Source organism: Onychomys torridus, chromosome 2 (assembly GCF_903995425.1).
Source record: "Onychomys torridus chromosome 2, mOncTor1.1, whole genome shotgun sequence".
Classification (NCBI taxonomy): Eukaryota; Metazoa; Chordata; class Mammalia; order Rodentia; family Cricetidae; genus Onychomys; species Onychomys torridus.
The window spans coordinates 36,190,984-36,204,507 of record NC_050444.1 but is presented as its reverse complement, the minus strand read 5'-3'; the positions used below and the strand labels follow the sequence as shown (position 1 = coordinate 36,204,507).

The window sequence follows — 13,524 nt, the reverse complement described above, 5'->3', positions numbered from 1 at the left end:
TATGCATGCAGGCCAGAAGAGGGCACCAGATCTCATTACAGATAGTTGTGAGCCACCATGTGGTTGCTGGGAATTGAACTCAGGACCTCTGGAAGAGCAGTCAGTGCTCTTAACCTCTGAGCCACCTCTCCATCCCCAGATTTCATATTTTTAAGTCACAGTTTGAATGTACACGTGAGCACTCTGGTCCTGTCTTTCTCACCCCTGTCCAGCTCACTGTGGGTCTGTCCTTGTGCATCTACCTGACTGCTATTCTTAGATTTGCCATTACTAACCCCTAAAATATCCTCCTCATTCTTCTAGGTCCCAATTCACATATTATGAAAATATACTAAAACCAGTTGTTACTGTTGTTACTATTACTATTATTAAGCCAGGGTCTTGTTATGTAGTCCAGGCTGGTTTTGAAATCACAATTCCCTTACCCTGGATTTTTGGAGGTGAGCCACCATGTATGGCTGGAAAGGCTGTTTTAGTAAAACAGCATTCATTATTTCTTATTCTAAGTAAATAATACATTTTATGGTTTGTTAATTTTGTTTTGTTAGTTCTGTATTCCTATCTTTCATGCTTTCAATAAAGCCTAACCATCGCCTATTCTTAGTACTCTAGAGAGCATGGAAGGCAACCTCAAGCCACTTCTGCTCAGAACACAAGCCCAGCTCTGACCTCCCCAGCCAGCCTCCAATGTCATTTTCAACAGTAAATTGCTTTCATTACACTCTACTGTATGTCACTATGAGTCCCTGTGACTTGCTCAGGTTTCTCTCTGCCCTGTTTACAATGTCTGTTCCTGAGCAAGTTTACATTTTCTTACTGAAATCCTTGCCAGACACAAGGTGCGGGCTTGTCTTGGAAGGCTGCTCTAGCTTTATCATCTCCACTGTCCTTGATGGTCCCACAGCTAATTGTTAACAGTTCTTCCCCCCTAAATGAGTGAAAGAGCCAAGGAAAAGAAATCTATACCTCTGTATTTTGGGTTTGTTCTCAGTGAGGCGCATGCCTTCAGAATATTTACTCAATAAAATCTTATGGAATGAGTGTTTGCAACTGGACAATATCTATCTATCTATCTATCTATCTAAAATAAGGTATCAGAGTTTAACTTCCTTTCACACTAGTAGAAGGTAACCATGGAAACAAGGGAGTCTACTTTCTGCTAGAGCCATCTGATGTCTTGATTGAGAGCTCATGTCCTAAAGTGTTAAAATCCTAAAGCATTAGGGTGCACTGAATGATTTAAATCTTCCTTATCTAAAAGCTATTAAACCAAAGCTACCTTCCATGTACTTAAGAGATAAAATAATGAGGAGGGGGGGGTCTATGAAGAAAGAGGGGTAAGAATTTTAACCCTAGCTCACTAATTTTAAAGACCTCATGAATAATGTGAGCCATTGATCCATATGCAAGCATGAACGTGAAATATGCACAGTGCAGGGAAAATGCTTCGTCTTCATTAGCAACTGCAGCATCAGGGACACACTGTTGACACTGGTTAAATTACCAAAGGAATAAAATTTACCTGTTTCCTGGAGACAAGAAACACAACAGTTTCTGATCTTTCAAGGTAATCAAGGGGCCAGATTGTTTTCCATGCTGAGTGAAAACTGCCAACACCCTAACCCTTGCTGGGCAGTTCCCGTGACTGTCACCCAGGCAAGGCAGATGCGGGAACAGCCCAGTAGCAGAAACAGCTGTTGGCAAGTGGTCAAGGCAGCAGGACTGAGCGATACAGTTTGATCTCTATCTCTGACCCAACACTGGCATAGTTTCTGTTTAGTTATTTCTGTATTAAGACAGAAACATGCTATGAATATTAAATTTTAAAATGGTAACACATAGAAGATCTAAGAATTACTTGTTTCCTTATCTATATGGAGGTTTTTGAAAGAAAACATGTATTTATTGGATCCTGCAAGTATAGATGTCAGACACACTGGTGGAGTATTAAATTACTGCCAATTAAATCACCCAATGTGCCAAGCACTAGGTAAACGTTTATAAGCCTACCCTTGAAAAGGGCTTTATGAAGCAGGCATTATTATCCTCTAGCAATAGATTTTGAAATAAAGACCCCAAGATGTTAACAAAGCTGCATGTGGTCTGGTAAGGAGAGATAATAGATTCATTGGATTTTAAATAAAGTCCTCTCTCTTAATGGGTACATTATATCGATGATTTCAGTCTATGCAACCAATTAGATCTGAGGAGTAAGCTGGTCTGTTTACACAATATTCTCTGTCAGCATCTGGCTGACTTTGACCACTTAAAGATCACCAGTATTTTTTAAGAGTTGGCAGGATAAAAAAGCTAACAATTGAGACTTAAACTGTATGTGCTATCAAAGGGATTTCTGTTTAAAAGGAAAGTTAAGAATACATGTCATTGCAGTCTCCTGTCACTCTCCAAACACCAAGGTCTTTGTAGCGTCATGTTTGACAGATATCCAAAGCACTGAGCCCTAACCTTAGTCTGAGCACCTCCAGGTGCATGCCAACTACGTGTCAAGTCCACCAAGCCAGCCCTTCCAGCAGATACTTGCCCATCACTCTGAGGTTTCATCACATGGACCAAGCCTGACTTACAGACAGCCCCACTGCTGAAAGGGATTTGCCATCAGCTGTTTTGCTCATGTTGTTTGGGGACAGCTGTGACAATGATTGAGCTGGCTTTAAGTAAGTAAGAGCCTTTTAAACATGGGCAGGGAGAGCGTGGACAAAAAGGGAAGTGTAAGTTGAGCAGTTCTGCACTTTGTTGCGAATGCGTCAGGGGGTCATTTCCATTTCCACTTCCTCCAGGTTTTAAGAGCTTCTGTCAGTTCATGATCTACCTTGATTTACCTACACTTCTCTCTCAATGGCAGACTATCAAATGCTTAAAGCCAGCTCTTTGAGTGTGTGGGGTGCATCCCAATGTCTCATTAGTACAAAAGGTATGTAATGCAGAATTTACAAATGTGAATAACATACACGACTTTTATTATTGTAAATACCATGCAGCTAGCCATTTGACTCTCAGAGAATGTTTCCATTGATTTTTGCCAAAGCCCTGCACTGTAGCTACTCGCCGGTTACAGCTGATGAGGGAGTATGGATGTTGGTTAGTTTCCATTTAAATGGATGAGGAAGGCGGGAGAAGCAATGGTTGTAGCATATCCATAAATGTAACTGTTGATCCACGAATGGCTCTCCTGCCGTACAACACTTATTGTGTATTCATGTGCTGCTATCACTAGGGTTAAGGTGTTGGAAGTTAAATATCCTCTCCCTGACTGTTGAGTCTAGAGTGACAGCCACCCATGAATCACAAACTTCATTCAGTGTCCCAGACCTGCGGTAGGAATAGTCTCCTCACGGTGGACTTTGCCCTAACTGTGTCACACCCCTGGCCTTGAGCTTGGTGTACAGTAGGCACCACCAGACAAGACTGGAGCCAGATAGGCATGAGACACAACCTCCAGTGCACACCACAGTGCAGTGCAGCAGAGGATAAGAAGTCTTGAATGTCATTTCCTTACTTTTCGCTTGTTTATAATCATCCACATACATATGGTTATTATGATGGGTATGTTTAACAATTGGCTTGCTTAATTTAAAAAAAAAATTTTTTTTTTTTTTTTTTTGAGACAGGGCCTTGGTTGTCCTAGAACTCACAATGGGGACTGGGCTGGCCTCAAACTCACAGAGATCCACCTGCTTCTGGCTCAAGAGTGCAGGGATTAAAGGTGTGTACCACTATGCCTGGCTTAATTTTGTTGACTCCAACAAGCCACTGCCATCCCCTTCCCACCTCCAGATACTTCTTTACTTTGTGATGCTATCCTAGCAGAGAAAATTCACATGTTTGAAGCAATCTAGAATCCCAAATTCTCATGTTAGCATCACATAGTAAAATGTTATCACTAGATAATTGTAATGAAAAATTTAAATTATATATATATATATATATATATATATATATATATATATATATATATAAAACATAGATCCTTTTTGAAATATATTCTTTCCTTTTTTTTTTTTTGGTTTTTCAAGACAGGGTTTTTCTGTGTAGCTTTGTGCCTTTCCTGGAACTCGCTTTGGAGACCAGGCTGGCCTCGAACTCACAAAGATCTGCCTGTCTCTGCCTCCTGAGTGCTGGGATTAAAGGCGTGCGCCACCACTGCCGGGCTGAAATATATTCTTGAGTATTTGATATGTGCCTTTTCATTTTTGTTGATATTCACCCAAACTAATTTAGATAAAAGTCTGAAACCAATTCTCTACAAATAAATAAACCCAAATATAATGCAACATATTGGATTTCAATTTTTTTTTAAAGACAGTGTCTCATATAGCCCAGGCTGGTCTCAGCTACACTATGAACATGTGAACACCTGATCCCCCAGCCTCTAGCTCCCAGTGATTACAGACCTGCACTACCATGCCCACAGACTAATACAATTTTCAAATAATAAAACTCACTTTTAATTATTTTAGAAGAAAAAAAGAAATGTGTGCCTACTTTGGAGTAAAAGAGAAGATATTACTCTAAACAGGAAGGCAGAAATATGCTTAATTTTAAAATTCTAAATTTCTCTAGCCATTTTATACTTTGATCATAGTTTTATAACATAAATAGGAATTATTATGTATTTTCTACACAATATTTAAGTTGTCTGCTAAATGGAATGATACTGGACACAGTAACCCAAAATCATAGACTATATTTCTCTTCCTATTTGGAATTCTGTGGAATCTAGCAACAGCTGCCCCTCGCCCTCACCCGCTCACCCAAGGAAAGTGGGTATGTGCTATCAAAGATAACCCTTTCTAAGGTATGGAAGGAAGGCAGAGACTTTAAACATCACCACACCAGAATACAAAGAAACACCACCTGCCAATACTAACAAGTGTTGTAATGGCCAAGGGTGGCTTTAGGACTAGGCTGCTGGGATTTCACCCCTGCTTTCTCTTAGAGCATGAGATGTTGCTATACTTAACCATCCTGTGTTTCAGGTTTCCCACCTGGAAAAGGGGAAACAGTAAAACTGCTGTTTTCCATGGCTGTTTGGCATATTAAACAGGTAGCCAAATCCATGTATTTAACAGAGCCCAGCACACAGTAAGTATTAGCTGCTATTGAAAACTCTCCAACAGAATTTAGTCATAGCATAAGGTCTCAATTACTCAGTTAGCAACTTTGTTAATAACTAAGGCTCTATGATGTGGGCTTACAGAAGACCACTGACGCAAATGGATTCCAAATTTCACAGTGGTCATACCAGTAGCCTCAAACCCTTGTGCTCAGAGCCCACTCTGTTTCTACAGGTGCTTCCAGTAGTCTGCTCTTGTATGTTTGTGTCTTTGAGACAGGGTTTCATTATGTAGGTCTGGCTTTGGCCTTGAACTTGTGGTGATACTCCTGCCTCTGCCTTCCAAGTGTTACATCTGGCCAGAGTACAGTATCTGATGCAGGTGGACCTCATAAAGTTTTATGTCTGATACAATGCTTATTAATTTAAACATTTGGTAATCCTCCCTCCAAATTCCTGTCCAGTAGTCCATTTTAAAATGTCTTTCCACTTTCCTCAATTTACAAGATGTATGAAGAGTTGAGGGGAAGAGCCCATGATATTAGGCTGAGGCATTTATCTGGGGGATATTGGTGAAATTATTAAGGCCACTCCACATAGTTAAAAGGAGGTTTATTTTGTGGTGTAACTTACAATTGAAGGGATAGGTAGGTTGTTGGGTGTGGCAAAGGTATGGCACAGTCCGGCGGTGTTCTCTGGAGAACTCTGCTCGGTCTACCTCCAGCGTCCAGGGTCCTGGAACCAAGAGCCGCCCCCACCCCCCCAACCTGGAACTGGGGTCTTCAGCTTCCTCCCTCAGCCCCGCCTTGTGGGCGTGACCATTACCGAAGCCTCAGTGGGGGTTGGAACTTCCAGGCCAAGGCTAGGATGGCTACCCACTCCAGGGGAGGTTCTCAGATGGGTCCTGCTCTCCTGGCCTCTTAGTATTCTTTTGCACGGCACCTGACACCCAGTTTAATTGATCTGAGCCAAACATGCAGGCTTCTATGAATATTTTCATGGATATTTTCTCCTCAACTCCTCAGTTAATTGTATTTAGGCTGATAGTAGGACTAACTGAAATACAAGTTTGGGAAATGGTGGAAAGCTGGTAGCTGAGTTTTATTTATGTGGACTGGTGGGGGGAACAGTTTGGGACAGAAAAGACGGACTGAGAGGAAAGGATTCGAGCCTGACTTATGCGCTACTTTTGAACCTTAGCTGGCTGTCAGCTGCATACAGAAATCAAGTGGCCAGGACAGATCCACAGATCCATCCCCAGAGAGTTCTCTGACCCTAGAAGACACTTTTTCAACTTTGAATTCTTCTTCTTCTTCTTCTTCTTCTTCTTCTTCTTCTTCTTCTTCTTCTTCTTTTTTGTTTTTTTTGTTGTTGTTGTTTGTTTTTTCGAGACAGGGTTTCTCTGTAGCTTTGGAGCCTGTCCTGGACTAGCTCTGTAGACCAGGCTGGCCTCGAACTCACAGAAATCCACCTGCCTCTGCCTCCCGTGTGCTGGGATTACAGGCGTGTGCCGCCACCACCACCCGGCTCAACTTTGAATTCTTTAAACGGCACTAAAAATAGGTATTAATAACCACCAGTTCCCTTCCTGTCATTTTCCCTCTGGAGGGAGAAGTAGCTTTTTAAAGACCTTAGGCCAGGCTTTTAAAAAGTGCTTAATGTGGGAAAGAAAACTCCATCTACTCAACACTGACTGTGACAGGAGTTGACTGAGTCACGACACAAACCACATTTCTTCAGCAGCCCTGTGCCCCAGGTATGGTCACTGCTCAGTTCTACTTGAGGAGACTTGCAGAGAGAAAAACAAAACAAAACAAAACTTCTGCACAGATTCAAAGAACCCTTCCATGACACTGGCGAATAGCTAGCTTCTTTCTGTCTGATGTGATTATTTAAAACTATTAAAGTAGAAATATTCTTAAGGCATTACATTAGTTGAGAACTTAAAAGCATATTTGTGTTCTTGGTATTTAACTTTTGTATATTTGGCACTTAACTTTGGCTTCCCCTTTTGAAACCTATTACCTTTCCAACTGCAGGAGCACTGCTTTGAGAGTAGAATATGGCAGGGTGTTTACAGTATCGCCACTTCTTGGGTGGCTGTGGTGTGGGCCTGATGATTAACACTGCAGGTAAGGCGTGGCACAGGCCCAGCATGACACATCTTCAACGTGTTTTCTGGTTGGAAGGGGGATTTACCAAGGTTGTGCAAGACCTTCACAGTGGTTGAAAATATGTGTATGGTTGTTTTAAAACATAAAACTACCAACATGAAATTGCTCACAAAATTGAACTATTCAAAATTCTTAGAAACCCAAAACAGTAAGCTGACATTTTCTGTGATAATGGCATCAGCAACCCAAAGCACAAAATCCATTGTACTTCGACCAACATTTCTCCCAAGAGTTCTAGAAATATCGTTTGATCCATTTGCTGACTCGAAAATACAGAGGGTACCAAAATGGGAGTGAAGGAAACCCGAGAGATGGGGGTTAGGACGGTCACTGAGACAACAAGCTCCACACTGCTTCATACAAGCTGAGGCAGGACAGTTTTGACAGACAGACTAGGATGATGACACTTTTCAGTGGGCTGATGATATTAGAAATGTGTATGTTTTATGTATATTTTTAAGTTCTCAGAAGATGGAACTATATATTTGTATAACTGAGTTCAATAGTTAGTAATGGAAAAATGCCACAATGATAGTATGCTAAGAGGGAAGGTTTTATGATTCATAAGGGGAAACAGTTTGAGACTCGGACATCTATAATAATAAAAACCAATTTCCTGAAATTGGTTTTTTTCAACCATTATATAAAGTGTATTTTTAAAAAATAAAGTTTCAGGTAGATGCGTCAAAAGCATTTCAAGAGGTAATCATCTCTGGCCCTGAAGGAAGGCAGCACGTGGACACTTGAGAGCATGCGCCAGCCCTGAGCACCAAGGCACTGTTCATACATGTCTCGGATTTATTTTTGGCACTACAAAGTCAAATGTGTTTTTAAAAATATTATTTTCTTAATTTGTTTTCTGTAGGCAAAAATATCAAAAGAAGAGCATAAAACCATCTCAGGGAGAAGAAAACCGCAGGAAGAAAGCTGTCACATGATGTGTTTGATTTCACAAAGGAATCTTTACTGGTGATTAGAGCCTTTCAAGCCTCCATCATTCAGGATGTGAAACTCTAATCCAGAAGCATGGCCAGTGGAGGCTGTGACTTCATCAAATATGCTGGCTAGCTGAAACAGGAGGCATTTTTCTGCTTCCTTACTTGGGGATTACATCGCAGACTGGCTCCTCACTTGCAATTATGCCAATCACTTGCTGTGCAAGCTGAGAAAACTCTGGGGTGTGGGGGAGCCAGGGGGCACCAAGCTGAGTTCACTAGATGAAAAGTTCCATCATCGGCTCACCTCCCGTCCCCTGGGTCTTCAGGGAATGGCTGAATTTTACATAAAGCCTATTTATAAACCCCTGCAAGTGATACTTGCATTCATCTCGTAATGTGACATCATCTCATTAATAATTTAGACCTAAGAAATAGATTCAAGGGACTCTGAAGGAATTTCACATACAAGGAAGAACAGAAATCACCCCAGTCTCTTACCTTGCTCTTTGATCTGGCGAATCTGCTTCACAGTTTCTTTTAAGATTGCACATTTGTCAGGCTTGAAGTTGAAGTTGTCGATATCATTAAAATTTGCAAAAATCAGCTCTGCAAGTTCTTCTATGTACTTATTTTCCTGCTCACGATTACGTTTCTCAGTGCTCCTTTTGGGGCTAAGAAGGAATATGACATTATTATTTATTTGAAAAAGCTGTTATAAGAATGGTAAACAAGCCGGGCGGTGGTGGCGCACGCCTTTAATTCCAGCACTCAGGAGGCAGAGGCAGGTGGATCTCTGTGAGTTCGAGGCTAGCCTGGTCTACCAAGTGAGTTCCAGGAAAAGGCGTAAAGCTACACAGAGAAACCCTGTCTCGTAAACCCCCCCCCAAAAAAAAAAAGGTAAACATGCTAAACTACTTTTAGCATGAATACAGACAACAAAAGCTTTGCCTATTAACTAAAGCAGTCAAGACTGAGGGCGTGTTTCTACGAATGCACATTTCACCAGTTTGTAATTCTTTTTGTGCTCTGTGGGGTTAGTTCACAGACAGGCTTCAGCTCCCAGCCTCACCCTAACAAGGTCAGGATCATCTACCATTGCTGTGCCTAGAATAGCACTTCACAGGAGCTGGACAAGAAAGGGGGTTTTTGAAAAGGTAAGGAGGGGGGGCTATGTTGATAGAAATTCAAATTCTACTTAAGATACGATGAAAAGGGGAGATCAAAGTTAATTAACCTAATTATAATTGGAATACATGGATTTCAATAACTTTTTTAATAAATGTAAAAGGTAATAAAAACAAATCTTTATAATCCCTAGATTTCTTTTGAGTATGATCCAATCAGTTTATGTACCAAGTCCTGAGCCAGCGACCCAGGGTTCCATGTGAACCGTACAGACCAAATGGCTAGCAGTATGCAAACAAATGGTCAGAGTTCAACTGAATTTAAACAGGTGGAGAAAAAGATCAAAATTGGCAAAATTCTCATTTGAATCTGACAAAATAACAAAACCCCAAAGTTCCTCTTGAAAATGATACAATTACTTGTTCAAGTGCAGTAGAGAAGTTCATTAATGACCTCCAAATCAATACCAAAGGGAAGAAACTTGAGTTGTTCAGTTTTCTGTATTTAACAACTTCCTGTATTCTAGTGTGTAATTATTTGTATAGAATATTAATTTAAAATTTTGCATTCAGCTGGGTGGTGGTGGCACACGCCTTTAATACCAGCACTCAGGAGGCAGAGCCAGGTGGATCTCTGTGAGTTCGAGACCAGTCTGGTCTACAAAGAGAGATCCAGGACAGGCGCCAAAACTACACAGAGAAACCCTGTCTCGAAAAAACAAAACAAAATGAACAAACAAACAAACAAACAAGCAAATTCAGGTATCAGTTTTAATTTCTAAATTAAAAAGCTATTTTTATAAAATGCTCCCCTTAAGTCCTGGGGAACCTGAAGGCACAAATGCCAGCAGCAGGGCTGGGGTGTGGAGAGGAGAGACAGAGGAACCTCTCTAACCTCCCATGATTAACAAGGCAGCAACAGTCTAAACCACGGGGTTTTTCAACTCCCCTCCACTTCTCGTGGTAACTTTTCCTCGCCCACATTCCCACTGTTTCGTGTCTAATCTTTTTATTACACAATCTATAGAAGTGCTGTTTGTATTTGGCTTTAAAAATCATTCATAGGATAATACCAAAAGTCTGAAAAATCTCTCTTTGTGGTGGTTTAAATGAGAAATGCCCCTCCGGCCACGGGCTCAGGCATTTGAATAGCTGACCCTGGTTGGTGGCACTGTTTGGGGACCTTGCTAGAGTGTGTCCCTGGGGACAGCCTTTCAGAACAAAGAGCTGGGCTCTACTTGTAGTTTGCTCTCTCTGCTTCATGTTTGTGGATGAGGATGTGCTCTTAGCTTCCTGTGCCTCCCGCCATGCCCACTGCCTTCTGCTCTGCCTCCCTGCCATGATGCACTGACTCTTAGTCCTCTGGAATCGGAAGCCATATGAGAGCTTGCATAATGCTTTTGGTTGTGGTGTTTCATCACCCAAACACTCTTTCATCTTTGCTTCCTTTTTGCCTGGCTCTAATCCAAAGAGGGTACAACAATTACTGTTTCCTAGTTACCCTGGAACACAAGCACAGAGACTACCTCCTCTTCTAATTCTTCTTTTTTCAACATTAGTATATTCATAAACATTTGTTCAACTTGGTCTCTTCTCCCTCACATTTTTTGGGATAGTACCTAACTATGTATGTAGCCTAGGTTGGCCTCCAGCTCCTATGTAGTCCAGCTTGGTCTTGCATTCCTCCTGCCTCAGACTTTGGGGTACAACACCAAAACTGTCTCTGTGTCCCAATATTTTAGGAGGCTTCTAAAAATACTTACCTCATTGTCTATCACAACTGCACTGTGTTCTAGGGCACGGACCATCATCTTAAAATGTTCTCTGTAGAGGTTTTCCTAATCTTTTATGACTCTAAGCAAGGGTGCAAGTGAGTGACCTTACGCCTCCAGCATTCTGCATGTACAGATGACATGGTGAGAAAATTCCTGGCATGAGAATTGCCATTCAAAGAGGACATGTATTTGTAATCGTGATATTGCCAGATTAGGCTGTGTGGAAGAGTGGTCTGGTGATGCCACCACACATGGCAAGAGGCACAGCTTGTTTTAACAGTGCTTGTTTTATCCAATGAAGATAAATGTATCCACAATTTGTTTTCAACTCAAAAATAACTGGATTTAACACTGCATGTCATTAAAAAAATAAGACAAGAAGTCAGCAAACCAAGAGCAAATCTTTTCATTACAGAGTTTACTTGTTAAAATATTATGGGACCTAATAGAAAAGAAAATATGGAACACTCAAAGATTATGACAACAAACTGATTGTAAAAGTAAAATACACAAAGGACAGTAAACAAGTATATGGGGGGGAATTTCCTTCTCATTTATCTATCTATCTATCTATCTATCTATCTATCTATCTATCTATCTACCTATTTATTTGGTTTTTTGAGACAGGGTTTCTCTGTGTCGCTTTGCACCTTTCCTGGATCTCGCTCTGTGGACCAGGCTGGCCTTGAACTCACAAAGATCCACCTGGCTCTGCCTCCCGAGTGCTGGGATTAAAGGCGTGCGCCACCACCGCCCGGCTCCCTGTCTTTTAAAAAAGAATAGCATCTGTAAATAATCTACATATTCAAAATTTAAGCTTCCACATATGTAAAATTTCCATTGCTAATGAGAAAAGCCAAGCACAATATCTGAATTGATTGTACAGCCACTGCTAAAATAACAAAGAAGCAGGCACAACATTTCGCCAGCATTCCTGCAAACAACAGTCTAACCTGGGTCCAAGCTGGTCAGGACATTCCTTGCGTTTCCTCGTCTCTGCCCTCGTCGGGTCAGAGGTGTTTTCTCCCATGCCACTCATCTTGAACACATATCAGCAGCTACAACAGAAAACGGGGAAAAGGTGTGTAGACTACAATAAGATGTTGCATCATTTTGTCAACCCTTAAGAAACTTTGCCTTCAATCAGAAATTCGAAAACAGTTGTTAACACACTGTTTTGATACATATAACGTAAAATTAAAAAGTAGCTTTTCCCGTTCTTTTTCAAATCTTGCTTAAAGGCTAAGAAAACGGAAAGGTTACACGTAAGAAATAAACCCTCCTAGTTCATTGAACCCAGGCTCTCTAGGCAGAGACTCAACAGCACCATGAGCTGTTCTCCGCCTCCTGCCTGGTCAGGCTACAGCCTCCGGTTTCGAGGGTGCTCCTGCACCATGGAGATGATAGGTGTTGTAAGGGGTCCTCCCAGCCTCTGTTTTGGGTTGGCCAATGTGGAGTGTGAGCTGCAATAGCTCACTGGTGACAGACAGTCTGGGGAAGTGGGAGGGCCATGGCACTAGAAAGGGTTCCAAATTTAGCCTGGGATCTGACACCCTGGTAGTGGCCCTGCCCAAGGCTTCGAACAGTGCCTCTCAAATGGAGGCTCTTCCTGCCTCCCTGGAGGATCAAGACTGGGCTCTACCTGCCAGCTCCTCCCTCTTCTTCTGGGTAGTCCACCTCCCTCTGTGCTCCTCACATCCTGCTAGACTGGCTTTCCTTGGCTCAGCCAGTCTAGCTGCTATCACCAAGGGTCTTTAGAAGATTGTGGGAGGAGGAGCCTGATAGCTTCTGCTTACACAATTCACTTTGATGAGAAAATAAGGACACACAAGAAGTGTTCCCACAGTGGCCACCACTGGAGCCAAATGTGACAAGAAGAAAGTCACAGTTCTCAAAGAGACCAAGGGGCTATTGCAAGTTTAGAGAAAAACACTTAAAGGACTTACGAGTCTACTTGGCAATGGAAAAACAGCACAGGAACATGAGCTCAGAAGTCAGTCTTTACACCTTTCCTAGAAACCCAATTTCATGCTCTTTCTACTTCATCCTGAGTGACTACTGCCCTCCTTTACTCTTGGTAACAGCTTTCCCTCCTCTCTGCATTAGGAAAAGACAGTGAGAAGGCGAGGAACCTCAGAGAGACACCATCGAGAGCGAGGAAAGACAGCAAGGTGGGCTAAGGAAATCGGTGGAGAACGACTGGGCGTCACGGCCACCTACCACCCAACTGTCTGCAGTCTCCTCTGGTGTAATCCCGGACCTCAGTCTCAGCGGCCCCAGTTACTCCTCCGACCACTGTTCTGATCCAAGTGGGCAGTAGGGCCAATTGTTTTCTCTCTCTCTCTGAGAGTCATGTGTTTTACAGAACCAATTGTTTTTAGGGAGTCAAAATGAAGAAATGCTGCATCAGCAAAAGGGAGGTGGCACCAATGGTACATT

General features: G+C 42.0%; 1 protein-coding gene across 1 annotated transcript in view; it reads right to left on the bottom strand.

Moving 5' to 3' along the window:
- The window catches only part of Ncoa2 (nuclear receptor coactivator 2), a 245,191-nt gene that overhangs the window by 72,643 nt on the left and 159,024 nt on the right, over window positions 1-13,524 (bottom strand). The window contains exons 3-4 of the mRNA XM_036178914.1: window positions 12,039-12,143; window positions 8,685-8,857 (exon numbers count right to left, since the gene is read on the bottom strand). Coding sequence (XP_036034807.1) covers window positions 8,685-8,857; window positions 12,039-12,124 — 259 coding nt within the window. The 5' untranslated portion in view covers window positions 12,125-12,143. The remainder of the gene's footprint in view (window positions 1-8,684; window positions 8,858-12,038; window positions 12,144-13,524) is intronic.